Source organism: Myotis nattereri (genome assembly GCF_964212035.1).
Source record: "Myotis nattereri genome assembly, chromosome: 5".
NCBI classification, from domain to species: domain Eukaryota; kingdom Metazoa; phylum Chordata; class Mammalia; order Chiroptera; family Vespertilionidae; genus Myotis; species Myotis nattereri.
Genome location: NC_138080.1, coordinates 82,645,661 through 82,672,828, shown reverse-complemented (window position 1 = coordinate 82,672,828; position 27,168 = coordinate 82,645,661). Strand labels below are relative to the sequence as shown.

Sequence of the window (27,168 nt, the reverse complement as noted above, 5' to 3'; positions counted from 1 at the left end):
CAACAAATATCCTAAAGCTAAGATTAATATTTTGCATAGCCATGAGCTTAAACTCACACAGTCCAAATAAAATCAACCCCAACTTTCAGGGTTGCTAATCCATTTTCCAGTTAAATCATCCTAGCAATCCTAGTGGGGTAAATCAGCCATTTGAATAATAGGTTCCTTGTTTAGGTTACACTATGGTTCAGATAGAGAAAAATTAACACTCATAAAACTGTCCCATCCAATAAAACATTTCCCCTATCTTTTATGACCACAAACAGGGGCTTCTCAATCAAGAATGTTTCTAGGCACTTAAGATTTTTAAATTAGCGTTCATAACAATTTTAGAACAGTTTTACTTCCACCCATAGGTTATCCCATTGTACCATGTGGAGAAGCATCATTATTACTTTCCCCAACAGAATGTTAAGTGTGCTGACATTAAAAGCATGGCTCCTTTTTTTCTATTAACAATGTAAAAAAATGGCTCCTGCTAATTAAGTACATATTACGTATGAAGCATGTTATGAACCAATGATATGTTATCACTAATCCTCACCACAGTTTTACAAATTATATATTGTAATACCCATTATGCTGAAGCTGAAAGAGATTAAATAATTTGTCAAAGGTCACACCATTAGGAGTTACCTCGTTGCAAAGCTGCTATTTTTCCATCAAACTACATTTTAGAATACTGATATCAGGTAATCCCTAGAGCGCATACATTTGTTCATTCATTCACTCAACAACCATTTAATGAAACCCATTTAGCTCAAACTAGAAACATAGTTAAGATTACTGATGCTTGAGATATAGCCTATGGGTCATGATTAATCATTGCTCTTGCTCTTACAGATTATCACTAAATCGGGTAAAATGAACAGAAGTCAGCATATTTGGACAATACTAGGTTATCTTCCCAAATAATTTCTGTTGTGTGCTCCATCTTTCCTTCAGAATTGACCACCATATGAAAACTGGCCCTGTGATAAACATTTTGATAGCTTTTACAAAACAACAGGAGTGACATTCCCTTCTATTCCCCTCAAAATTACTTAGAAAGCTATTTAAATTCCATTTGTAAATTAATGTCTACACAAAGTTTGCATATTTAGGTATACTCAAAACTTCCTTTAAAAAAAATCATACACAAATAGATCCACACTGTATTTCTGGATATTTTTTGGTCTTGGTTGTCAAGAAGCATAAAGTTGTATGTGAATCTCAGTAACAGTCTCATTTTAGGGCCATTTGATTTTCTTTCTTTCTCTAAATGTTTTTCAACCTCTTTTATAAGTCTAGGGTTTAATTGACTAATGTATTTTTGAAAGCAGATAGGTAACAAATAAAGAAAGAAAACAATAAGGATGTTTTCCCCTACTTTATACCGGAATAACCAAAAGAAACCAGGCTTCTCACAGGTTCCAGAAATGTTTTCTCATGAATAATGTACGTTAGCACTCTACAATAAGGATACATTTTTTCAGGAAAAAGTTAGAATCTGTGCATGTCCCAGAGAATTTTCCATGAGTGTGAACATTGTGGGAAATTTAACATAAGAAAAGAGAATTGCTGCCAATCCAACAAAGTGCCAAAAAATGTGCTCAAAACACAATTTGTTAGCCCTCAGTGCGCCACAACGTCATCATTAAAATCATCAGTGTGGATAAAATGGGTAAAAGAAATATCTAAACTGGAAACGCATACAGACATTATATTCCCGAAATCTGTAATGGGGGTGAAAAAAACCCATCTTTTCAGTTTTTCCTCATGAGAACACTTACACATTTGCATATTTCAGTGAGAAAGTTTTAAGTAAGAAATAAATTCACCATATTTGGAAGTTCAAGAATGATTTGAAACCATGAAATGACTTAGCACACTGAGAAATTATAAATGTATGTGTCTCTAATGACCAGAGGAATTATTGCACTTCAGAAGAAACTAAATGTACTTTATGAATTTGTAGCCATTTAAGGTGTAGTTGAAGCCACTCAATTTATAAGCTTTATTTAAAATATCATTTATCATTTTCATCAAATTAGATTTACCTCCTCGAGAAGAATTTGAGTTCTTAACAGATAAATTGGCATCAGATGTTCAATATAAAACTCTTGCATGGCCAATGGGAAATAAGACCAACTAAAAGCAGGAAGAGTTTTATAGTTTGTTAATTAAATTAGTGAAACTAGACAGTTTCTTAACAAGTACTTTCTAAAGTGGATACAGCCCGGCCCACATGGCTCAGTGGTTGAGCATCGGCCTATGAATCAGAATGTCACAGTTCGATTCCCGGTCAGGACACATGTCTGGGTTGCAGGCTCGATTCCCCAATGTGGGGTGTGCAGGAGGCAGCAATCAGTGATTCTCTCTCATCATTGATGCTTCTATCTCTCTCTACCTCTCCTTTTCTCTCTGAAATCAATAAAAATATATTTTAAAAAATAAAGTAGATTCAAATTTTTATATGCAACATACACAAGTACATAAAAATTTGTTATAAATAAGGTGTGAGGGAAGGCCTGAGGGAAAGTGGAGGGGTTGTCATTGGTGTCTGCCATGTATACATAACTTTATTAGTATCTGCTTTATAAATTCCCAATACATACTCATCACCTATAATAAGAGATATTTTGCTCAAAGCTCAGAGAATAGTACTTGATATGGACTCACCTGAATTAATGCATGATTATCTCTAGAAAACACTGAATCACCTGACAGCAAAAGAGGCTCGCTTTTCCCACAGCTCTCCTGGCTGATGAGTGTGTCCGCATAGTTGGGCTGGGGGAAGATCAGGTGACTCTTCCCGGAGTCCGCGGTGAGGGAGACCTCATGGGAATAGGTCTGCAGGAAAGCCTGCACCCCATCCACGCCCACAAAGTGGGAAGCGGTCACGCCTGCAAACCCGCCTCCCGGAGCCTGGAGCAGGCGCAGTTTGTGCCAGCGCCTCAGCCTGAGTGCCAGCAGCATGATGACAAAGGCAAGGAAGACGCAAGAGACTGCGGCCACTGCCACTACTAGGTAGAGTGTAAGGCCAGAGTCCTCAGGGTTGGCGGGAGACTCAAGGCTACTTAGGTCTGCCAAGACATCTGGGATGCTGTCAGCTACAGCCACAGTGAGTGTGACAGTGGCAGAGAGAGGGGGCTGGCCATGGTCCTGAACAGCCACCACCAGGCTCTGCTTGAGCGCGTCTCTGTCCAGCAGGGCCCTTGCCGTGCGCACCTCACCTGTGTGCAGCCCCACCACGAAGAGCCCTGGCTCGCTGGCCTTGAGCAGGCGGTAGGACAGCCAGGCGTTCTGGCCTGAGTCTCGGTCCACTGCCACCACCTTGGTCACCAGATAGCCAGGCTCTGCAGAGCGGGGTGCCAGCTCCACGCCGGTAGAACCATCAGTGGGCAGGGCAGGGTACAGGATCTCTGGTACATTGTCGTTCTGGTCCAGCACAAATATGCTCAGGGACACGTTGCTGCTGAGTGGAGGGTCCCCACTGTCCTGTGCCATTACTTGTAGCTGCAGGTCTCTGAACTGCTCATAGTCAAAGGAGCACAGCGCGTACAGGACGCCAGTGTCCGAGTTAATGGAGATGTAGGAGGACAGGGGAGCTCCCTGGACAGTGTCTTCTACCAGAGAGTACGTGACCTGGGCGTTCTCCCCATAGTCGGGGTCATGGGCGGTCATGGAGATGATAGAGGCGCCTCTGGGGTTGTTCTCTGCGGTGTAGGCGGTGTAGAAGGCATGAGAGAAGACAGGTGGGTTGTCGTTGGTGTCTGCGACATTCAGTAAGATGTGAGTTTTCGTGGACAGGGGTGGACGCCCTCTGTCGGTGGCCGTCACCGTGATATTGTAGCTAGGGACCAGCTCTCGGTCTAGGGGTGTGTCTGTCACTAAGCTATAGTAAGTTCCATAAGACTTTTCCAATTTAAAGGGCAGATGCTCTTGGATAAAACAGACCACTTGTCCATTTTCCCCGGAGTCTTGATCATTTACATTTAAAAGGGCGACCAGTGTCCCTTTCGGAGCGTTTTCCATAATGGAGCTGGAGAGAGAGGTGACCAGTACTTCAGGGGCGTTGTCATTCACATCCAAGACTGTGATGAGGACCTTGGCGCCCGCAGAATATCCTGCGTTATCCGTCGCTTGCACTTCCATCTCATAGAATCCTGATTCCTCGTGGTCCAGCTCCCCTTTTGTTGAAATTGTCCCTAAATTACAATTCAGCTCAAAAAGCTGGGCTGCCTTGTGGTCCACATACCGGAAGGAATACATCACTTCCGCATTGGCCCCTTCGTCGGGGTCGGTGGCGTTCACCCGCAGCAGCGCGGTGCCCACAGCCGCGTCCTCGGGGACGCTCACGCGGTACTCGGGCTGCGCGAACGCGGGGGCGTTGTCGTTCGCGTCCAGGACGGTCACGCGGATGCGCGCGCTGCCAGTGCGCACCGGGTCGCCGCTGTCGGAGGCCGAGAGAACCAGGTGGTGAACTGCCTTTTCCTCGCGGTCCAGGGCGCGCTCCAGTACCAATTCTGGGTACTTGTTACCGTCCGCTCCGCTTTGAACCGCCAGGGAGAAGTGAGTATTGTTACTGAGCTCGTAGCTCTGGAGAGAGTTTTTGCCGATATCCGGATCCCAAGCGTGGGGAAGGGGGAACCGCATCCCAGTGGCTGCGTTTTCACTCATTTTTATTTCTAAGTCGCCTTCCCGGAAGGAGGGGGCATTGTCATTAATGTCCCTCACTTCTACCACCACCCCGTATATTTTCACTTTGTCCTCCATCAAGATCTCCAGATTGAGCTGACACCTTATGGCCCCCATGCAGAGCTCCTCCCGGTCTATCCTGCCCGCGGTGACCAAGCTGCCGCTTCGGGGATTCAGAGCGAAAAGTTGCGTCCTACCTCCGGAGACGATGCGGATTCCGCGCTCCTGCAGTTCCCGGGCCCCCAGCCCCAGATCCCTGGCGATGTCGCCCACCTTAGAGCCTGCTTCCAGCTCCTCGGGAACTGAATAGTGGATTTGGGTGCATCCAGGTTCCCACAGAATCCCCGAGAGAACTCCCAGCAGGACCAGCCCCCTGCAGTCCCGGTGCAGTCGCGCAGGAATCATTGTCACTTTCCTGGAGAGTTATTTCCAGTGCTTCCCTTCACCACCGATGTCGATGTCAGGGTCGCGAGGTCCGTCCTTGGAATCCGTGGGCCGGGGGACCAGAGCCCCTCCGTTCAGTTTCCTCGCAGTCCAGGAGGAGATGGTTAGTTTCTGGCTGTGCTTTGTGCTTCAGGCGCGTGCACAGCGGCAGGAAGGATCGCTCTGCTTTTCTCTCCCTGATTGGTGAACAGCGGCGCTCAGAGTCCTAACCAATTACTGCACAATCTTGAACTCCGAGAAAAGAGTTTTGGTTTTTAGACCTCAAATAGCTCCACCTACTGTTCTTCAACTAGGGATGGAAGTGGAACCGATTAAAATGACATTTTGTTTTGTTTTAATGGAAACTTCAGGGAGCTTCTTTTTATTTCCCAAAAAAATTTTCACACAGGGCGTGCACTGTCCTAAGATTATTTTCTGTAGCTGTAGGCATATTCTGATATTCCCATGAGCTTTTAAACGAACTTGAAATTTCTATACACAGTAATTTTATCCTTCATTGTAGTGCACCTGCATTGACATCACCAATCCCCCCCCCCCAACATTCCTATTATGGGACATCTCCCTAGGACTTTTCCATGTTGAGAAATCATATGATAGAATAATTTAAAATTCCTCACTCAGCTATAAGTTGGGGCAAAATTTTCATAGATTCTTAAATTTGCCTAAATGAAAGAACTGCTTAAACAGGGTGTTGACATTTAAATTTAAAAACCAAACTTTCACACTAATATGGAAACCTAAAAATAAGAAATGTGATTGTACACATTATGGAAATCACTATAAGTTTATAGAAGACACATTACCATTTAACATTTTTAGAACAAAATCAAAGCATTCCAACTTGCATTTACTGGAAGTAAGGGTAGTACTCTATACTCTACTAATACATTATATTTCAAAAGAATGTGCAGGAAAATTGGTAATCCAAAGAATAATATACACTTACCTTTTCCTGGGTAACAAACCTAATTCCAATTACTGATAATTATTAGCAATACATTTAGAAGCCCATTAAAATATAAGAAAAATTCTCACTGTTATGCTTTCGTGAATGCAAATATTTATATTCTGAGGATAAGCACGTTTGGCAGGCCGACCATAAAATAATTTTTTTTGAATTGGGAAGACATATATGGATGGATTTGAGTGTGTGTGTGTGGGGGGGAATGCATAAAATTGACCTACTCACTGGGATTCAAAGAATCCCTAGCGAAAGTACCTGAATATTATAAAATCATTCCTATGTCCCCTTTTTAAAGCCTTTTCTCATGCATTCTCCTCTTTGTAGTTAATAAAGAAAATTAAAACAAACCATTTGCAGATGAAAGGCATTCATTGAAACTCTTTGTGAGTAGAAGCAACAGAGTTAGAGCTTAACTTATTCTCCTCAGTGACACTTACTATCGAGGATGCTTCATTAGAAAGATCTTGTGGCGGGACCATTTCTGGCGTCATAGAGAGAAAATTAAACATTGTTTTTTGAGAATCCGAGGCAACATGCATATTGTAGGAATAAGGCAAAGTTCCCTCACTGTAGTTGGGAGAAATCCCTGGTCCAGTCTTAGTACAAAGACTATGCTGAAAGCAGCGCCAGGTAGCCAGGCTAGAGGAGCGTCGCAGGCGCACAGCAATGGCCAGAATCACCGCCAAGAGGAAGAGCACGGAGATCAAGGCCAAGGCCACCACCAGGTAAAATTGCAGCTCAGCCTGGGGGTCAGAAGGTGTGTGATGGTCATTGAGGTCTGGCAGTGCCTCTTGAACACTGTCCGCAAAGATCAGGTGAAGCGTGGCGGTGGCAGAGAGAGGTGGCTGTCCCCCATCGCGCACAGCGACCAGCAGCCGCTGGCGGGCCGCGTCCCTGTCGCCCAAAGCACGAGCTGTGCGCACCTCGCCCGTGCGCAGCCCCAGGCTGAAGAGCCCGGGCTCGCTGGCCTGCAGCACGTGGTAGGACAGCCAGGCATTGTGTCCCGAGTCCGCGTCCACCGCCACCACCTTGGTGACCAGGTAGCCCGGCTGCGCGGCGCGCGGCACCGTGTCGGAGAGCGCAGAGCCGTCGGGCCCCAGCGCCGGGTACAGCACCCGGGGCGCGTTGTCGTTGCGGTCGCCCACCAGCACGCGCAGGCTCACGTTGGCGCTGAGCGCGGGCGAGCCCTGGTCGCGCGCCTGCAGCGTCAGCTCAAAGGCGCGCAGCTGCTCGTGGTCGAAGGCGCGCTGCGCGAACACCACCCCGCTGTGCGCGCTCACGGACACGTAGGACGACAGCGCCCGCGGCTCCAGGTCGCTGGCCACGATGGAGTAGGACACCTGGCCGTTGGGTCCCAGGTCGGGGTCGGAGGCGCTGACCTGCGCGATGGAGGCCCCGGGCGGGTTGTTTTCTGGCACGTGGACCAGGTAGGCTGGCTGCTGGAAAACCGGGGCGTTGTCGTTGATGTCCCTGATGTATAGGGTGACGCTTCTGCTGGAGGAAAGGGGTGGCTTGCCTCTGTCGATGGCTGTGATGGTAACATTGTACTCCGGGGTCCGTTCCCGATCCAGGGCCCCATCTGTCACCAGCTTGTAGTAATTATTGGCGGAAGATTGAATTCTAAAAGGAACGTCCTCTTTTATGAGGCATATAACCTTCCCGTTTTCTCCGGAATCTTTATCGTGTGTTTTGAACAAAGCAATCACCGTCCCGGGCTCTGCATCCTCGGTTATGGAACTAGACACCGAAGTGAACACCACCTCTGGGGCGTTGTCATTCTCATCTAGAATTTCGAGTATAATTTTACATTTGGTGGCCATGCCTCCGCCGTCCTTGGCTTCCATGATTATGGTATAACTGCTACTGATTTCGAAGTCTATAGGGTTTTTGGATTTAATTTCTCCACTTTGATGGTCTAGCATAAACATACTTCCAACATCTCCTGGTGTTTTGAAGGAGTACCTGATCTCTGCATTGATGCCCTCATCCTGGTCCGTGGCTGTCACCTTTAGCACTGAGGTGCCTGGGGGCAAGTTCTCTGGAAGGCTAACTCTGTACACATCCTGACTGAACACTGGGGCGTTATCGTTGGCGTCAGTAACCTCAATCCTAATTTGAGTGGTGCCGGTTCTGACCGGGTCACCGCCATCCACCGCTGTCAGGACCAGGAGATGGGAGCTCTGTTGTTCCCGGTCCAGGGGCCTTTCTAACACCAATTCCGGGGCATTCTTGCCTTCAGCTTTATCCTTTACCATTAGAGAAAAGTGCTCATTATAGCTGAGTTGGTAACTCTGGAGAGAGTGAGGCCCTACATCTGCGTCTATAGCAGATTCCAAGTCAAACCGAGCTCCTGGAGTTGCAAATTCATTGATTTGTAAAACAGTGCTATTTTGGGGGAAATGAGGTGGATTGTCATTTATATCTTCTATCATCACGTTTATGTGAAAAACATTTAGAGGTTTCTCTGCTACAATCTCTAAGGGCACGACACACACAGGGTTTTGAGGGCAGAGCGATTCCCGATCTATTCTGTCACTCACAAGTAAGTTCCCATTCTCCGTGTTTAAGGCAAAGTATTGCTTCTCTGCACTAACTCTGAGGTTGCGGGTCAATAAATCCCGTACCGGCAGCCCCAGGTCCTTAGCGAGATTCCCCACTACAGAGCCCCTGGCCATTTCTTCCGGAATAGAGTAGCGGATCTGCTCGGAGAGCGCCCCGCAGAACAAAGGCAGCAGGAAGAGAAAGAGTACTTGCCACCGCCGCGGGGTCCTGCTCCTCTGCTTCGCCCTGGTGCCCATCCTTCTGAGCCCTGCTGCAGACTCTGGCATTGAGAAGATGCTTTCTTTACAAATTCTATTTAAATATCTACTTCCACCGCGTAGAAAACTCAAGGCTCCCAGTTTGAAGGCATCCCAGTCGGTATTCCGGAATCAGATTTGCCGAGCAGTGAGCCGGAGTTCGGACCACTCGCCTTTCTACTTGCTTTTGTGACTGCGCAGAAAACACCCGGTGGATCCTGGACTCCAGCTCTTGCAGCAGTTGGCCAACAGCGGCGCCCAGAGTCTGCTTAGAAAACTGCAGGCAGAAGCCTTGCAAATAATGGGATTCGGTATTCCAACAGCTATGTTGGACTGATGTCTAGGAAAGGAGGCAATTAGTGCGTTTTGGATGTGTCTGTTTTCCAGTGTTTACTTCAAAAGAAAGTTCCCTAGAGATGGGATCCAATAGAAGAGCCATAAACCCACCATTGAGAAAAGTTTGTCTTTTTCAAACCAGAGGCAGTGCAGATATTGGAAGAACAAAGCAAAGTCTTCTCTCCAGACTTAGAACAAAGACCACGTGAGAAAATAGCCCCACCAAGTGGTATGGGGAAATTTTGACAGCCATGAAATGACACCTAGTATTAGATTCAATCTTATGTACAGATTAATTTCCCTCCTCCATTGATCAGGAAACTGGAGGAGAGCTTAAAGCTACATAGGTTGTACTCAGGATAAGGATGGCCAAGGACATCAAGTCTTCCTTGTTATTTATAAAAGAGATTCATGAAAGGGATCATTAAGTGTTTGACACTTACATCATAAACAATATAGAAGAATACCCCAGTATGTTACCATAGGAATTTAATGTCATGAAATGTGAGGCTGTTTTATTTGTCCTTTTATTTAAATGGACCATATGTTGCACTTTATTACTACCTCTGAATCAAAATAACCTTCCTAATCTCAAGTTTCAAAGCCAACCTTTTCTATTTTCTAGGATCTTCGTTGCCAGCTCCTAACTAGTTCAGACTACATTTTTTTAAAAAATGTTTTTATTGATTTTAGAAAGAGAGGGAGAGGAAAAGAGAGAAACATCAATGTGAAAGAGAAACATAAATTAGCTCCCTCCTGAATGCCCCCCACTGGGGATCGAGCCAGAAACCCCGGGCATGTGTCCAGACCTGAATGGAATCTGCAACATTTTAGTGCAGGGGACGACGCCCAACCAACTGAGCCACACTGGCTAGGGCCAGACTACATTTAAAAAAATATGGAACATCTCCCTCTTCCAGCAAAATACCTCATAACCTTTTTATTCATTTAATTTCAGTTCAAGTAAAATGTGTTAAATCTTTTTTCTCAGTTTGGAATTTCACAAGCATAATTCTATCCCTAGAAGATGCTCAAAACACACTAACATTTTCTTGACGTCAAGACAAATTTAGGCATTTGTTGTAAGACTTTCCTTTCCTACAGTTGAAATTCTTTTCACCCAAACATTAGATACTCTATGTAGAGTTAATTACTAAGGCCAACTCCTAAAGGAGAAAGGAAAACTGGAAAGGGAACATGAATATGCTAGCAATTTGGACAGAATATCTAGAAGTAGTGGTGTGAGCATGAGGAGCTGTAGTGATTATGGAGATGATTCCTGTGGTCTAATATACTACATAGGTCTCCTCTCCTTGACTTTCTTAGACCTTGCTTCAGATAACACATGTGTTAGTAGGTAACTCCTAGGGGAGTGGTTCTCAACCTTCCTAATGCCGTGACCCTTTAATACAGTTCCTTATGTTGTGGTGACCCCCAACCATAAAATTATTTTCGTTGCTACTTCATAACTGTAATTTTGCTACTGTTATGAATTGTAATGTAAATATCTGATATGCAGGATGTATTTTCATTGTTACAAATTGAACATAATTAAAGCATAGTGATTAATCACAAAAACAACATGTAATTATATATGTGTTTCCCGATGGTCTTAGGTGACCCCTGTGAAAGGGTCGTTCGAACCCCAAAGGTGTCGCGACCCACAGGTTGAGAACCGCTGTCCTAGGGCTTCAATAACAAGTTGGTTATAAATATAAGAACTGAGTATACTTAGATATAATACAAAGGGAGTTTATGAAGGAAATAAAGAGGGAGCCCATGACTTGCTGGCATATTGAAAACAAACAAAAATATCTAGAGGAATACCCACCCCATCTCTTATATTCACAACTATTCCATATGAATAAATCTGAAAAATGTAGACATATTTAACAGATTTGAAAATAACTTTCTGAGGGGCACTGGATCAAAAATAAGCATTTCTGTGTCTTTACACTTTAAAAAATCTTCAACACACACTAAAGTACAAGTAAAAGAATAAAAGGAAATAGCACCAGTTCAACAATTCAATTATTTCTTCAGAACTATCTAATGCGCTAACTGTAGAAATAGAAAGATGTCTAGAACTTAAGGAAAAAAGTGTGTTCTATATTTTCTCTCACAAGGGAGTCTAGTAATTAAAAGGCAGTCAACATGTATGTTTTGGTGGGATAAATTAATGAGACAAAATTAAAATAATCAACAGGATCTAAACATATTACCAGCCATCAAAAATGAAAATATAATTCTTTTTGTGCTCAGAGAAAAGTTTACATGTGTAAATGTGGACATATGTGTGACTGTGTATATAGATAGATAAGAAAAAGAGTTAGAGAGAATATGCTATTGAATCAACAGGGTCAAATCTGATCACTAGAAGTAAAGCAAATAATGGTAGAATATAATTATAATCATGGAGGCAATGCAACGTTGAAATAGGGAAATAAATAGAAAGTGTTTGCAAATCATAACCAGTTTACATTGATAGTCACAGACACTGATAGAAAAATATTACTAAAATTCAATTTACTATAAAGCAAGCCATAATAGCAAAACTGCACCCTTGGACTCAAAAGAAAATATACCAAACTAAAAAAATGACTTTCAGAAAACCTTTTTGAAAAATGATGGTAGTTTGAATAAAGGTAAAGTACACAAACGCACATGTATTGCTCGATGTCTGTGTGAACTGAATATGCCCCCCCCAACAGTTTTCATAATAGGCTTACCAAAAGAGCCACTTAACAGACTTGTGCAGAGACACTAATAATTGAAAGGCAAGAAAAAAATCTCACCTGATTACTTGTAGGATTAATTTTGCCTATACCGGTAACTGAATCTTCAACTATCAAGAGAGGCTCGCTTTTCCCACAGCTCTCCTGGCTGATGAGCGTGTCTGCATAGTTGGGTTGTGGGAAGATCAGGTGACTCTTCCCAGAGTCTGCAGTGAGAGAGACCTCGTGCGAATAGGTCTGCAGGAAAGCCTGCACCCCGTCCACGCCCACGAAGTGGGAAGCAGGCACACCTGCAAACCCGCCTCCAGAAGCCTGGAGCAAGCGCGATGTGTGCCAGCGCCTCAGCCTGAGCGCCAGCAGCACGATGACAAAGGCTAGAAAGACGCAGGAGACCGCCGCCACCGCCATCACCAGGTACAAGGTGAGGCCTGAACCATCAGGGTTGGCGGGAGACTCAGGGCTGCCCAGGTCTGCCAGGACCTCTGGGATACTGTCGGCTATAGCCACAGTGAGTGTCACAGTGGCAGAGAGTGGGGGTTGACCATGGTCCTGAACAGCCACCACCAGGCTCTGCTTGAGTGCGTCTCTGTCCAGCAGGGCCCTTGCCGTGCGCACCTCTCCCGTGTGCAGCCCCACTGTGAAGAGCCCTGGCTCGCTGGCCTTCAGCAGGCGGTAGGACAGCCAGGCATTCTGGCCTGAGTCTCTGTCCACTGCCACCACCTTGGTCACCAGGTAGCCAGGCTCTGCAGAGCGGGGTGCCAGCTCCACACCAGTGGAGCCATCAGTGGGGAGTGCAGGGTACAGGATCTCTGGCACATTGTCGTTCTGGTCCAGCACAAATATGCTCAGGGACACGTTGCTGCTGAGTGGAGGGTCCCCACTGTCCTGTGCCATCACTTGTAGCTGCAGGTCTCTGAACTGCTCATAGTCGAAGGAGCACAGCGCGTACAGGACGCCAGTGTCTGAGTTGATAGAGATGTAGGAGGACAGGGGAGCTCCCTGGATGGTGTCCTGGACCAGAGAGTAAGTGACCCGGGCATTTTCTTTGCTGTCCAAGTCAAGTGCAGTCACTGAGAAAAAGGAGGCTCCCCTGGGGTTGTTTTCAGGAATGTAGGCGGAATAAGAGGAGTGAGCAAAAGTGGGTGGGTTATCGTTGTCATCTGCTACATTCAATGAAATATGAGTTTTTGTAGACAAGGGTGGACTTCCATGATCTGTAGCCGTCAATGTTATATTGTAGCTCTGGACCTGCTCTCTGTCCAGCGCTCTGTTTGTTACCAACTTGTAATAATTTCCATAAGTCTTTTCTAAATTAAAAGGCAGATCGTTAGGAATGAAACAAGAAACTTGACCATTTTCTCCAGAGTCTTGATCTTGCACGTTTAGAAGAGCAATTACTGTACCCGGAGGAGAGTTTTCCAGCGCTGAGTCAGTAGAAGACGTGATCGTTATTTCTGGAGCATTATCGTTCACATCCACAACTGTGATCAACATCTTAGCAGTGGTCCAGAGACCTCCACCATCTTGGCCTTGAATTTCCATCTCATAGAACCTATATTTCTCAAAATCCAGAGGCCCCTGTATTGACACTTCTCCAGTTCGAGAATCCAACTGGAATATTTTAGAAGCTTTGCTTTCCATATTCCGGAACGAATACACCACTTCCCCGTTGACTCCCTCATCTGGATCAGTTGCATTTACCACGAGCACCCGAGATCCAGAGCTGAGGTTCTCAGGAACACTCACTCGATACACAGACTGTGTAAACTTTGGGGTGTGGTCATTGACATCGAGGACCACCACACGAATGGGAACAGTGCCCCGGCGGATGGGTTCTCCTCCATCTAAGGCTGTGAGGAGGAGGTGGTGGGCAGCCGCTTTCTCCCGGTCCAGGGTCCCCTCCAGCACTAGCTCTGGATTCTTGGCTCCATCAGTTATGCCTCCAACTTGTAAGGAAAAGTAGCTATTAGGGTTGAGCTGGTAGCGCTGAAGGGAGTTCATTCCTACATCTGGATCCCTGGCGTTAGGAAGGGGAAATCGCGATCCCGGAGTTGCGAGTTCATTGACTTTTATCTCTACTTCCTCCTCCTCGAAACTGGGGGCGTTATCATTAATATCCATTATCTCCACTTCGACTCCGTAAATTTTCAGGGTATCTTCCACAAGTATCTCCATATTTAAAAAACAGGAGGACACCGTCTCACAGAGCTCCTCCCGATCTATCCTGCCTGCGGTGACCAAGCTGCCACTTTGTGGCTGCAGAGCGAAAAGCTGCGTCCTACCTCTGGAGACGATGCGGACGCGGCGCGCCGCCAGCTCCCGGGGCTCCAGCCCCAGGTCCTTGGAGATGTTGCCCACGAAGGAGCCTGTGTCTGTCTCCTCCGGCACCGAGTAGCGGATCTGCCCGGCTGCAGACTGCCGCAGCGTCCCCAGGAAAAGGTACAGTAGCGCCAGCCCGCTGCGGTCCAGGCGTAATAGCTGATTCGCCATGGCAGTTGCTGAGCCGATATTCCGAGGTTTCTTGAGCCGGTTTGTCCTGACAGCCTATGTATCTACAAAGTCCCGGGCCGACTGCACCCAAATATAGCAGAGAGCGAAGGCAAGTCCGTACTTTAAGTTTCCAGCATCAGGATCTGTGAGTATCCATCTCTCTCCGCTTTGTGTTATAGAGGTAGGGGAGGGAGTGACTCTGTAGCGTGCAACTTCCCATTCCCTGGTTGGTGAACAGCGGCGCCTAGAGCCCAAACTTATTATTGCAACGAGTAAGAAAACCCAACGAATGTGCCTGTTCTATAATAAATACACTCACCTTTTCCAGAATCATTCCTACTGCATATGTAAAGCTTAAATTTCAGACAACAGTTATATGATGTGATTTACGAGTTAACCAAGAGCACAAGATTAATTTTTAATTTTTTAAAATTTTAACAATTATAATTTTAACAAGTTTTAATTGTTTAAAATTTTAAAAAAGTTTTCAGATATTACTGGAACTGAACACTTGCAGGTTGGATTTGGTTCCTATTAATTTTTACCAACTGAAGAGAATAGCATTTGTTGATGTGGAACTAGCAGGGTCCTGACAAAATCATCAGATAGGATGCATGGTGATAATTCTCAGTAATGGTTCTTTATTGAGAAAAATAAAGATGAAACTTTTGAGAAGATTTGGATGGCATTAGGGTTATTTAAAATACCATTATATAAAATATACCTGTTTTCCATATCCTTAATTAAAGGGTATTCTATTTCATGAAAATTTCATGAGATTTCTCTGTATACCTACCTTAAAATGCATTTGAATATTAGAAGCATCGCAGCATTGTAAACTTGAGTCTTAACAGTGATACTCATAGGTCTGACCAAGGATTTATTTTAGAAACCCTAGCAAGAGATTGAACATAGGATCTTGAAATAAAAGCACTATATTGATATATACTGGCATATTGGAATGTAAAATGCATTATTTTAACTACTTACCTGTGTAAAAGTCTTCTTATTTGCTTCAACACTAGGAGTTAGTATGCCAGCCAATAGCGCTAACGAGCTATCTTTGTTGAGAGTATCTTGTTTAGCTGGACAATGATCGGTAGATGTGAGAAAATTTAATTCCGGGTTAGTTTGATCCCCAGGCACACAGAGATTATAGGCATAAGGCAAAGTTCCCTCACTGTAGTTGGGAGGAATCTCTGGTCCAGACTTGGAGCAGAGAACAGACCCAAAGCAGCCCCCAGTGGCGGGGTTGTAAGAGCTTCGCAGGCGCAGAGCAATGGCTAGAATCACCGCGAGGAGGAAAAGCACGGAGATCAAGGCCAAAGCCACTACCAGATAGAACTGCAGCTCAGCCTGGGGGTCAGAGGGCGTGGCGTGGTCGCTGAGGTCCGGAAGGGCCTCTTGCAGGCTGTCAGCGAAGACCAGGAGCAGCGTGGCGGTGGCAGAGAGAGGTGGCTGTCCCCCATCGCGCACAGCGACCAGCAGCCGCTGGCGGGCCGCGTCCCTGTCGCCCAAAGGTCTGGCCGTGCGCACCTCGCCCGTGCGCAGCCCCAGGCTGAAGAGCCCGGGCTCGCTGGCCTGCAGCACGTGGTAGGACAGCCAGGCATTGTGTCCCGAGTCCGCGTCCACCGCCACCACCTTGGTGACCAGGTAGCCCGGCTGCGCGGCGCGCGGCACCGTGTCGAAGAGCGCAGAGCCGTCGGGCCCCAGCGCCGGGTACAGCACCCGGGGCGCGTTGTCGTTGCGGTCGCCCACCAGCACGCGCAGGCTCACGTTGGCGCTGAGCGCGGGCGAGCCCTGGTCGCGCGCCTGCAGCGTCAGCTCAAAGGCGCGCAGCTGCTCGTGGTCGAAGGCGCGCTGCGCGAACACCACCCCGCTGTGCGCGCTCACGGACACGTAGGACGACAGCGCCCGCGGCTCCAGGTCGCTGGCCACGATGGAGTAGGACACCTGGCCGTTGGGTCCCAGGTCGGGGTCGGAGGCGCTGACCTGCGCGATGGAGGCCCCGGGCGGGTTGTTTTCTGGCACGTGGGCCAGGTAGGCTGGCTGCCGGAATACCGGGGCGTTGTCGTTGACGTCGGTGACGCGCAGGGTGATGGTGGTGCTGGAGGAGAGGGGCGGCTTGCCCCTGTCGGTGGCTGTGAGGGTGACATTGTACTCCGGGGTCAGTTCTCGGTCCAGGGCCCCATCTGTTACCAGCTTGTAGTAATTATTAGAAGAAGAATGAATCTTGAATGGAACGTTGCTACTTAATTTACACGTGACTTTTGCATTTTCACCGGAATCCCAGTCCCGTGTTTTGAAGAGGGCCACAACCATTCCTGGACCGGAATCCTCCAAAATGTGATCAGAGAGAGACGTGATGATTATTTCCGGGCTGTTGTCGTTTTCATCTAAAACTTCTACAATTACTTTGCACCGTGTAGAGAGAGATCCTCGGTCCTTTGCTTCTACATCCATTACGTATCTTTCTACTTCTTCAAAATCCAAGGGCCGGTGAGTTACAATGTTTCCTGTTGCAGAATCCAGAGAGAACACGTGCTGGGCTTTCTCAGCCACACCGAGGAAGGTGTAGGTGACCTCTGCGTTGGAGCCTTCGTCTTGGTCAGTGGCGCTCACCGTCAGCACAGAGGTGCCTGCGGGCACATCTTCCGGAATGCTGACCCTGTACACACTTTGGCTGAACACAGGGGGGTTATCATTGGCATCCACCACCAGGATTCGGATCTGAGCAGTGCCGCTCTGGGGCGGATCCCCACCATCCAAGGCTGTTAGTACCAAGTGGTGCGAGCTCTGCACTTCTCGGTCCAGGGTCTTCTTCAATATTAATTCTGGATATTTGCCACCATCGGGATTGTCTTTCACCACCAGTGAGAAATATTCATTAGGACTTAGTTGGTATTTGCTCAGTGAATTCATATTAATGTCAGGATCTTTTGCAGAGTCAAGAATTGTTCCCGTTCCTGGGCTGACAGATTCACTGATTTCTAAGTTTATTTCATCTTTATGGAATTGAGGGGCATGGTCATTAATATCCTCAACAACCACAATGATATGGAAAATGTTTAAGGGATTTTCCACCACGGCTTCCAACTGCAACTCACATCTTCTCCTCTCTCTGCAAATCTGCTCGCGGTCTATTCGGTCCTTCACCAGTAAGTCCCCGCTCTCCCTGTCTATACTGAAAAGCAGCTTCTCCGCGCTAACTCGCAGCTTCCTAGAGGACACATCCAAGACACTCAGCTCTAGATCTTTGGCGAGATTCCCCACCACCGAGCCCTTGGCCAACTCCTCAGGAATCGAGTAGCGGATGGGCTCACAGAGTGCGCGGTAGAACAAAGGCAGCAGGAAGGGAAACAGTACCTGCAGCCGGCCGGCTCCGCGTCCCTGTGCGCAGCTCCCTCCCATCGCGCGCTAGTTCTCGCTGGGTCCCAGTCTTCCCAGTTGGAGAAAGTGCACACTATCACGCTGGAAACCATTCAGCCCAGGACAGGCGGAGTCCCCAGTCTTGGGGCTGGGAATCCGCTTGTGCTCGGCGAGTCTGCACCACTCGGAGCCCTAGTGTATGAACGGGTTTCCTTCTGTGTTGGTGGCTGCGCAGGAAATTCTAGGCTAGAGGCTGAGGATTCCCGGGCGTCGGCGCTTGCCCTGCACTGGCCGACAGCGGCGCCCAGAGGCCTCGTGTGGAACTGCAGCCTAAGTTTTCTCCATTTCAGGAAATCTTTTTCTTTCAATGTTAGGAGCTAAAATATTTGACCCTGATTCCTCAGTGATTCCGTTTTCATCATGAAACATGCTTTTCCCATAGTCAAAACTATGTATTTTTATATTTTAAAAATTTACATAAATGTGAAAAGATAAAAGTATTTCTTTCAAAAGTCAACAAAAGATTATAAAGTGAAAAGTAGGTCTCTATCTCATGGTCTACCGCTATCCGGTTCTTCCATCCAGAGGCAATCATTGTTTTTCCTTTTAAGAGTAAATTATTTACAAAGGCAAATACTAAAGATAAGCAAAAAACCCACATTTTTTTTTGTCTTCGATCCTAGTTTATATTCGGCTAGGAAGTATTAATCCATCCCTCCATATTTAGTAACTCGTATGCAACCATTGCCATGTTGACTACAATAATATGAAGTGTCCTGTGTTTAAGTAATTATATTTAAAAACATTTTCTTACAATAGTTACCATGTCAAAGTAGTTATTTTAAAAATCAGTATTTTTCAAGATAAAAGAATTATTTGAGATAGCTGCATAAAAATTTTGACTCTCATGGACAGAAATTTTAAATGACAGTTTCAATGACTTAAAGGTTAATAACTATGACCCAAAAGTTTTAGATTTTTCATCCTGTGTTCTCCTTCCACATACCTATCATTGAATAAATGTTGAATGACATGAAAAAAGTAATGTTTTCATAAGTATGTTGACATATATTAGGACACTCTTTGCCTTTATGCTAACATATTAATTTAGAAGAATATTAGTAATAAACGTAAGAGGTCAAACCAATACATCACTATCTTCAATAACCCAAATAGGTTCCTTAGTAACTCCACTGATAATCTGCTTAGGATAATTTTGTGTACTTCTCTGCTTATATTCGGATCACATATCCTACAGAAATAACATTTTTTAACTTTAAATTTATTTTCACTCAATTTCAGAGTTTGAGGTGGTTCTTTCTTCCACTACACTCAGGAGCTACTGAAATACTCTTGGCACACATCCCTGGGGAACATGTACAACCCATCTGTCTCCCCAATCTCTATATATTTTTCAGCCCCAGAGATTGGAGAATTTAACCCAAAAAATAATACAGAGAGAGAAGAACTTAAAATGAGCATAATTTAACCTTCTATATGTTTTCTAGAAACCTGATTGAGCAAGGAAAGTCAAATTAAAATGCTATGTCTTCCACACTATGGTATGAAATTAGAATCTCAGGCAAAAAAAGGTGTTGCAATGTTACCAGATATGATTGCACTTGGGAAAATTTAAGCACACATTGTTATGATTTCTTATAAAATACTGATGAAAAATCTAAATCTCTAGGAAGTAAATTCAATTGTGATTGTCGTTACAAGGTATAGTTTAAAGAATATAACCACAAAGGTGTACTTCTGCCCTTCTCCTTGGGAAGGAAATGAGTGGCCTTGTGTTTGAGTTATGTTTCCAGTGATGTCAATGCATTTGTTTCTGACATTTACCTATGTTTACCGGACTTGCCTTCAAAATCAGAGCTAGGATTTCAGCATCTGACCAAAGGACAGCACACAAAACTATAAAAGATAAGGCTCTGCAAAACTAATGGTAACAATCTTATGACGATAGATCTTCCTTGCCATTACATATATGTTTATCAGAAAGTAAAGCCATAGTCTTAATAACTGACAAGTTCTACTCTAGAATATTTTAGCAAGAAGCAAATCGAATTGGATAATATGAAAGAATAAAGATTAAAAATTCCCATCGATATGCTGCAAACCTAAAAACAAAACCAATCATAATTTTTTAAATGAAAGGAAAGGAGTAAAAATAGAACTCACTGGAACCAAAGGGGTATCTTCTATAGGAAACTTCGAATCATCTAACAAAGACAAAGGATCCTTTTTCTCGCAGCTCTCCTGGCTGATGAGCGTGTCTGCATAGTTGGGCTGAGGAAAGATCAGATGACTCTTCCGAGAGTCAGCAGTGAGAGAGACCTCATGGGAATAGGTCTGCAGGAAAGCCCGCATCCCATCCACGCCCACAAATTGCGAGGCGGGCACGCCCTCCAACCCGCCTCTTGAAGCCTGGAGTAGACGAGATGTGTGCCAGCGGCGTAGCCTGAGCGCCAGCAACATGATGACAAAGGCAAGGAAGACACAGGAGACAGCAGCCACTGCCACCACCAGGTACAGCGTGAGGCTGGAGTGGTCAGGGTGGTTGGGAGGCTCAAGACTTTCCAGGTCGGCCAGGACATCTGGGATGCTGTCAGCCACCGCCACAGTAAGTGTGACAGTTGCGGAGAGAGGGGGCTGGCCATGGTCCTGAACTGCCACCACCAGGCTCTGCTTGAGCGTATCTCTATCCAGCAGGGCCCTTGCAGTGCGCACCTCGCCCGTGTGCAGCCCCACCGTGAAGAGCCCTGGCTCGCTGGCCTTGAGCAGGCGGTAGGACAGCCAGGCGTTCTGGCCTGAGTCTCTGTCCACTGCCACCACCTTAGTCACCAGATAACCAGACTCTGCAGAGCGGGGTGCCAATTCCACACCAGTGGAACCATCGGTGGGAAGAGAGGGGTACAGGATCTCTGGAGCATTGTCATTCTGGTCCAGCACAAATAGACTTAGAGACACATTGCTGCTGAGTGGTGGGTTACCACTATCTGTGGCAGTTACCTGCATCTGTAGGTCACGAAACTGCTCATAGTCGAAGGAACGAAGTGCATACAGGACTCCTGTGTCAGAGTTGATGGAGACGTAGGAAGATAGAGGTGCCCCCTGGATAGTGTCTTCAGTCAGAGAGTAAATAATCTGAGCATTCTCTTTGCTGTCAGGGTCTAGTGCAGCCACTGAAAAGATGGAGGCACCTCTTGGGTTGTTCTCTGGGATATAGGTAACGTAGGCTATGTGAGAGAAGGTGGGCGGATTGTCATTGATATCCGCCACTTGCAGGGTGAAGTGAGTTCCCATCGACAGGGGTGGGCTTCCTCCATCTGTGGCTGTTATAGTAATATTGTAAGAGGATACCTGCTCCCTGTCAAGAGCCCCGTGTGTCACCAATCTATAGTAGCTGTCAATGGACTTTTCTAACTTAAATGGTAGATCACCTGCTATGGAGCAGGTGACCTGTCCATTCTGCCCAGAGTCTAGATCATGCACGTTTAAAAGAGCTATAACAGTCCCCAGAGGTGAATCTTCCTTCAGGGGACTAAACAGAGATGTGATGGTCACTTCTGGACTGTTGTCATTTACATCTTCTACTGTAATCAACACTTTTGCAGTTGCAAGATATGCTCCTCCATCTTCTGCTTGTATTTCTATTTCATAGAAGCCTGTTTCTTCATAATCTAGATTTTCTGATATTTTTATTTCTCCAGTATTTTTGTTTAGTTGGAATTTCAGTAATTGTGTATCAGGTAGTTTTCGGAATGAATATGTCACTTCTCCATTGGCTCCTTCATCCCTGTCGGTAGCAGTGACTGTCAGCAGCTGTGTGCCCACTGGCAAGTTCTCCGGAACACTCACTCGGTATTCAGGCAAAGTGAAGACAGGTGCGTTGTCATTTGTATCGAAGACAGTGACACTGATGAGGACAGTGCCAGATCGGAGAGGGTCACCCCCGTCGGAGGCAGTGAGGACCAGGTGGTGCTGTGCCTCTTCCTCCCGATCCAGGGCGCGCTCCAGCACCAGCTCCGGGTACTTGACACCGTTGGCACGGCTCTGAACTGCTAGAGAGAAGTGCCTACTAGGGCTGAGCTGGTAGCTCTGTAGGGAGTTCACGCCCACATCCGGATCAACAGCTTCCGGGAGAGGAAAACGCATCCCTGCAGCGACATTTTCATTGATTTTTACGTCTAGATTTTCCGCTTGGAATTTGGGGGCATTATCGTTGATATCAGTTACTTCTATTTCTATCCCGAAAAGTTTCACCCTATCTTCCACAAGAATGTTAAAACTCACCAGACACCGCGCGCTCTGAGCGCAGAGCTCCTCCCGGTCTATCCTGCCCGCCGTGACCAAGCTGCCACTCCGCGGATTGAGAGCAAAAAGCTGCGTCCTACCTCTGGAGACGATGCGGACTCCGCGCTCCGCCAGCTCCCGGGGCTCCAGCCCCAGGTCCTTGGAGATGTTGCCCACGAAGGAGCCTGTGTCCAGCTCCTCAGGCACCGAGTAGCGGATCTGCCGGGCCTCAGACTCCCACGGCGCACCGAGAAAAAGGCAGAGCAGAACCAGCGCGCAGCGGTCGGAGCTATTCCTTTGAGCGGCCATTGTTTGGTCACGGAATTCTGGCAATGTCCTCACTGGACACGCTGCGTGTTTTGACCCTGTCCCTTTTTCTTCCTCTGGCTGCAAGGAGTCTCTGTAGGCTGAGCACCTTAAATTCTGGAGTGAGTGTCGCTGCAGCCCCGGAGCCGGTTTGGAGGAACTGTGGCGCTTTTGTGTAGTCGGAGCCCCGAGAATCCGGCTGGAGCGGGGGCTGCGATTCTTTCCTAGTAGGCGGACAGCGGCGCCCAGAGTCCTCAGAAGTTACTGCACCCGCTATGTGTACCATAAAAAACAAACGCTACTCTTTGATGGAGATTTTATTTTATTTTACATTACTTCTTTGATTTCTTGGCTGATATCATTAAATAAACTATTAGTAGGTTTCTTTACTGGATAGAATAAACTGGAATGAAAGTACTATAAAATGCGAAGTGAAAATAGTTCGCTAAATATGTATCTCAACACTTATTTTCTCAACAGAAATATATCCAGAGGTAAGTAATGCTTATTTTATTTCATATGAGCTTCTAAAAATATTCAGAAGTCTTACAATTTTATTTTAAATTTAGATTTAAACAATCCAATTGTTTAGACATTCATACAGAAACTCTGAGATATGCCCCTAACAATTCACTTAAAATCTTTTTATTTTTGATTTAATTAACTAATTAAGTTTGTTTAGTGTTAAGATTGTATAAAAGGTTTTCAAAATGTTGTTTTCTAAAGTAGTTTTATTGATCCTCAATTAATCTTTTTAATGTATCTTATTTGGGGTATACATTATTAGAAGTGGGTTTGACCTATTTAAATAAGTTGAGAAGGTAATCAAAAACTAAGGGGAACATGTCTGTATTGTAATTGGAAGAGATATATGTACAGGAGTTTCAAGTGCTGCAATTTTCAAATACAAACTTAGAAATAGTGATGTAGGTGTTTAAAAAATAAGTGCTTATGTCAAATGGCCTGTTTTCATCAGGGCACTGCTGCCAATTTAAATATTCTCTTCTTTTAACATTTTGTATGGGAGCCCAAGTAAAGTGCTACACATACTTTCAATTGTATGTGCCCATCAACCCAACAGCAGTTCTCCCTTCAAAGGTGAAGGGCTTAGAGGTTCACTTCTTTCATACAGAGAACATGTGTTCATTAGTGTTTATGTCACTATGTCCCACATATGTAACTCTTCATAGATTTTATCTTTAGTCATTAAGGTTTTATCTTTAGTCTTCAACAATTTGTATACCAGACAATCCAAGACAGAGTCTGAACACAAAAGGCAAGAGCATTTCATTTGCTTTCTTGGAAATTCTTGATCTTTCAATGGAGAGGAAAGAAGATTGGAAAAGAGTAGAACTGGAGCTCCAAGAAAAGACAAGTAAATATAAGAAGAAAGCCAGAAGGACCAAACTTGAAGAAAAAAATTCAGCCAGGGTAGTTACTATTAAGTTTTGGGGACCATAGAAACCTTGGCAATGGAAACAAAATTTTGACACCTCTCCCAAGAAAAATACACCATACATCTATAACTTCGCATATTATCTCAGGAATTCATGGATCTGCTCACCATACCTCTCAAATGCTTACAGTTTTATAAATTTTTTAAATAGTGAAAAAAGAAATCTAAAAACACCTATAAGATTGTATGCAATAAATGTTCTTTTGGAAGGAGCACATGCTTTGATAGATAATGAGTGCCTGAATATTATTAAGCTTTAAAAACATATAAGTAGGATATAGAAATTTTATCTTAAATCTTAGCAGATTTGGATAGGTTATTATGTATTTATTTCATAAGAAGCCAAGACCACTGTCTCTGTTTGGCTAATCTCAGCTTGAAAAGATATCTCTAATTGAGTAACATTCTTTTTAAATTATAGAGCAACTTCTGAACCAAGTAAAAAATCTTGAAAAATATAGTCAGCTAAAGTGAACACTGAGAAGACAAGCTGGTGATTAGTTATGGATTTTCTAAAAATTATTCTAGATATAAAAATGAAGTAGTACACCTGAAATATGAGAAACGAGTAGAATATTACTGAAGACACAGAAATGAAACTCACCGGTGTTAGGGTCTCAGGATGCGAAGTCAAATCATTCCCACTCTGAAGTGGAATTAAGGGCCCAGAAGAATCACCACAAACTATGTCTTGAGCAGACTGCAAGGGCTCAGTACATTTTAAGAAATTAAACTCTGTCTTTCCAGCTTGGGCAACGCACAGATTGTAGGAATAGGGCAATGTTCCCTCACTGTAGTTGGGGGGAACCACAGGTCCAGACTTGGAGCAGAAACCAGGTTGAAAGCAGCCCCAAACGGAGGGACTGGAGGAGCGACGAAGGTGCAGGGCAATCGCCAGAATGATGGACAGGAGGAAGAGCACGGAGATCAAGGCCAAGGCCACCACCAGATAGAACTGCAGCTCAGCCTGGGGGTCAGAGGGCGTAGGACTTTCGCTGAGATCCGGAAGGGCCTCTTGTAGGCTGTCAGCAAAGACCAGGAGCAGCGTGGCGGTGGCTGAGAGGGGTGGCTGTCCCCCGTCCCGCACGGCCACCAGGAGGCGCTGGCGGGCCGCGTCCCTGTCGCCCAAAGGTCTGGCCGTGCGCACCTCGCCCGTGCGCAGCCCCAGGCTGAAGAGCCCGGGCTCGCTGGCCTGCAGCACGTGGTAGGACAGCCAGGCATTGTGTCCCGAGTCCGCGTCCACCGCCACCACCTTGGTGACCAGGTAGCCCGGCTGCGCGGCGCGCGGCACCGTGTCGAAGAGCGCAGAGCCGTCGGGCCCCAGCGCCGGGTACAGCACCCGGGGCGCGTTGTCGTTGCGGTCGCCCACCAGCACGCGCAGGCTCACGTTGGCGCTGAGCGCGGGCGAGCCCTGGTCGCGCGCCTGCAGCGTCAGCTCAAAGGCGCGCAGCTGCTCGTGGTCGAAGGCGCGCTGCGCGAACACCACCCCGCTGTGCGCGCTCACGGACACGTAGGACGACAGCGCCCGCGGCTCCAGGTCGCTGGCCACGATGGAGTAGGACACCTGGCCGTTGGGTCCCAGGTCGGGGTCGGAGGCGCTGACCTGCGCGATGGAGGCCCCGGGCGGGTTGTTTTCTGGCACGTGGGCCAGGTAGGCTGGCTGCCGGAAAACCGGGGCGTTGTCGTTGACGTCGGTGACGCGCAGGGTGATGGTGGTGCTGGAGGAGAGGGGCGGCTTGCCCCTGTCGGTGGCTGTGATGGTGACGTTGTACTCTGGGGTCTGTTCCCGATCCAGGGCCCCATCTGTCACCAGCTTGTAGTAATTATTAGAAGAGGAGTAAATCTTGAAAGGAACGTCTCTTTCTATATTACACATGACTTCGCCATTTCCTCCGAAATCCCAGTCCCGTGTTTTGAAGAGGGCCACGACCATTCCTGGTTGGGAATCCTCCAAAATCTCATCCGAGAGAGACGTGATGATTATTTCCGGGCTGTTGTCGTTTTCATCTAGGATTTCTATTATTACTTTACATTGGGTGGAGAGACCACCTCCGTCTTTTGCTTCCACTTCCATGGTATATCTTTCCATATCCTCAAAATCCAATGACTGGTTATTCGTAATCAGGCCTGTTTTCTCGTCCAGGGAGAACATGTGCCTCGTACTCTGAGCAGTGCTCCTGAAGTGGTAGCTTATTTCGGCATTGGCCCCCTCGTCCTGGTCAGCGGCTGTCACCTGCAGCACGGAGGACCCAGGGGGCAGACTTTCACTTACACGGACTCTATATTCATCTTTGCTAAACACCGGGGGGTTATCATTGGTGTCTTTGACAACAATTTCTATTCTAACGGTGGCACTTCGTGGCGGGTCCCCTCCGTCCAAGGCCGTTAGTATCAAGCGATGAGATCGCTGCACCTCCCGGTCTAGAGGTTTCTCCAACGATAACTCTGGGTATCTGCCACCATCGGAATTAACTCTAACCATTAACTTGAAGTAAGAGTTAGGATTTATATGATAGTCTTTAATTGAGTTCATGTTTATATCGGGGTCAGTGGCAGGGTCAAGGGATATTCGTGCACCTGCGGATACAGACTCAACAATTTCTAAATGTATGTCCTTTTTATCGAATTGAGGAGCATGGTCATTAATATCCTCAACAACCACAATGATATGGAAAATGTTTAAGGGATTTTCCACCACGGCTTCCAACTGCAACTCACATCTTCTCCTCTCTCTGCAAATCTGCTCGCGGTCTATTCGGTCCTTCACCAGTAAGTCCCCGCTCTCCCTGTCTATACTGAAAAGCAGCTTCTCCGCGCTGACTCGCAGCTTCCGAGCTGACGCTTCCTGGACGCTGAGCCCTAGGTCCTTGGCGAGATTCCCCACCACCGAGCCCTTGGCCAGCTCCTCAGGAATGGAGTAGCGGATCGGCTCGCAGAACGCGCGGTAGAACAAAGGCAGCAGGAAGGGAAACAGTACCTGCAGCCGGCCGGCCCCGCGTCTGTGCGCGCAGCTCCCTCCCATCGCGCGCTAGTTCTCGCCGGGTCCCAGTCTCTCCGGAAAGCCGAAGAGACGCAAGCCACAGTGTCACGGGAAGAGCATTCGTCCCAGGACAGAGCTGGGAATCCGTTCGGGCTGAAGAGAGTCTGCGCGGCCAGGAGCCTCACTGTGGTCGCCGGTTTCCTTCTCTCTGTGTCGGTTGCTGCGCAGGAAATCCCAGGCTAGAGGCTGAAGAATGCCGGCCGTCAGCGCTCGCCCTGCACTGGCCGACAGCGGCGCCCAGAGTCTCCGTG

At 46.5% G+C, this 27,168-nt stretch overlaps 1 protein-coding gene across 14 annotated transcripts in view; it reads right to left on the bottom strand.

The window, feature by feature from the left end:
• Positions 1-27,168, bottom strand: part of LOC308518976 (protocadherin gamma-C4) — a gene marked incomplete at its 5' end in the record, with an annotated part of 148,230 nt that overhangs the window by 55,815 nt on the left and 65,247 nt on the right. The window contains one exon of one of the 14 annotated variants that reach the window (XM_081090831.1): positions 24,482-26,899. The exons of 7 other annotated variants lie outside the window; for them this stretch is intronic. In XM_081090831.1, the coding sequence (XP_080946957.1) occupies positions 24,482-26,899 (2,418 nt within the window). Of the gene's footprint in view, positions 1-2,661; positions 5,086-6,525; positions 9,292-12,017; positions 14,448-15,437; positions 17,859-20,000; positions 26,900-27,168 lie in introns of those variants that run through there. 6 more of the 14 variants (XM_081090842.1, XM_081090844.1, XM_081090839.1 and 3 more) reach the window with 6 other exon arrangements.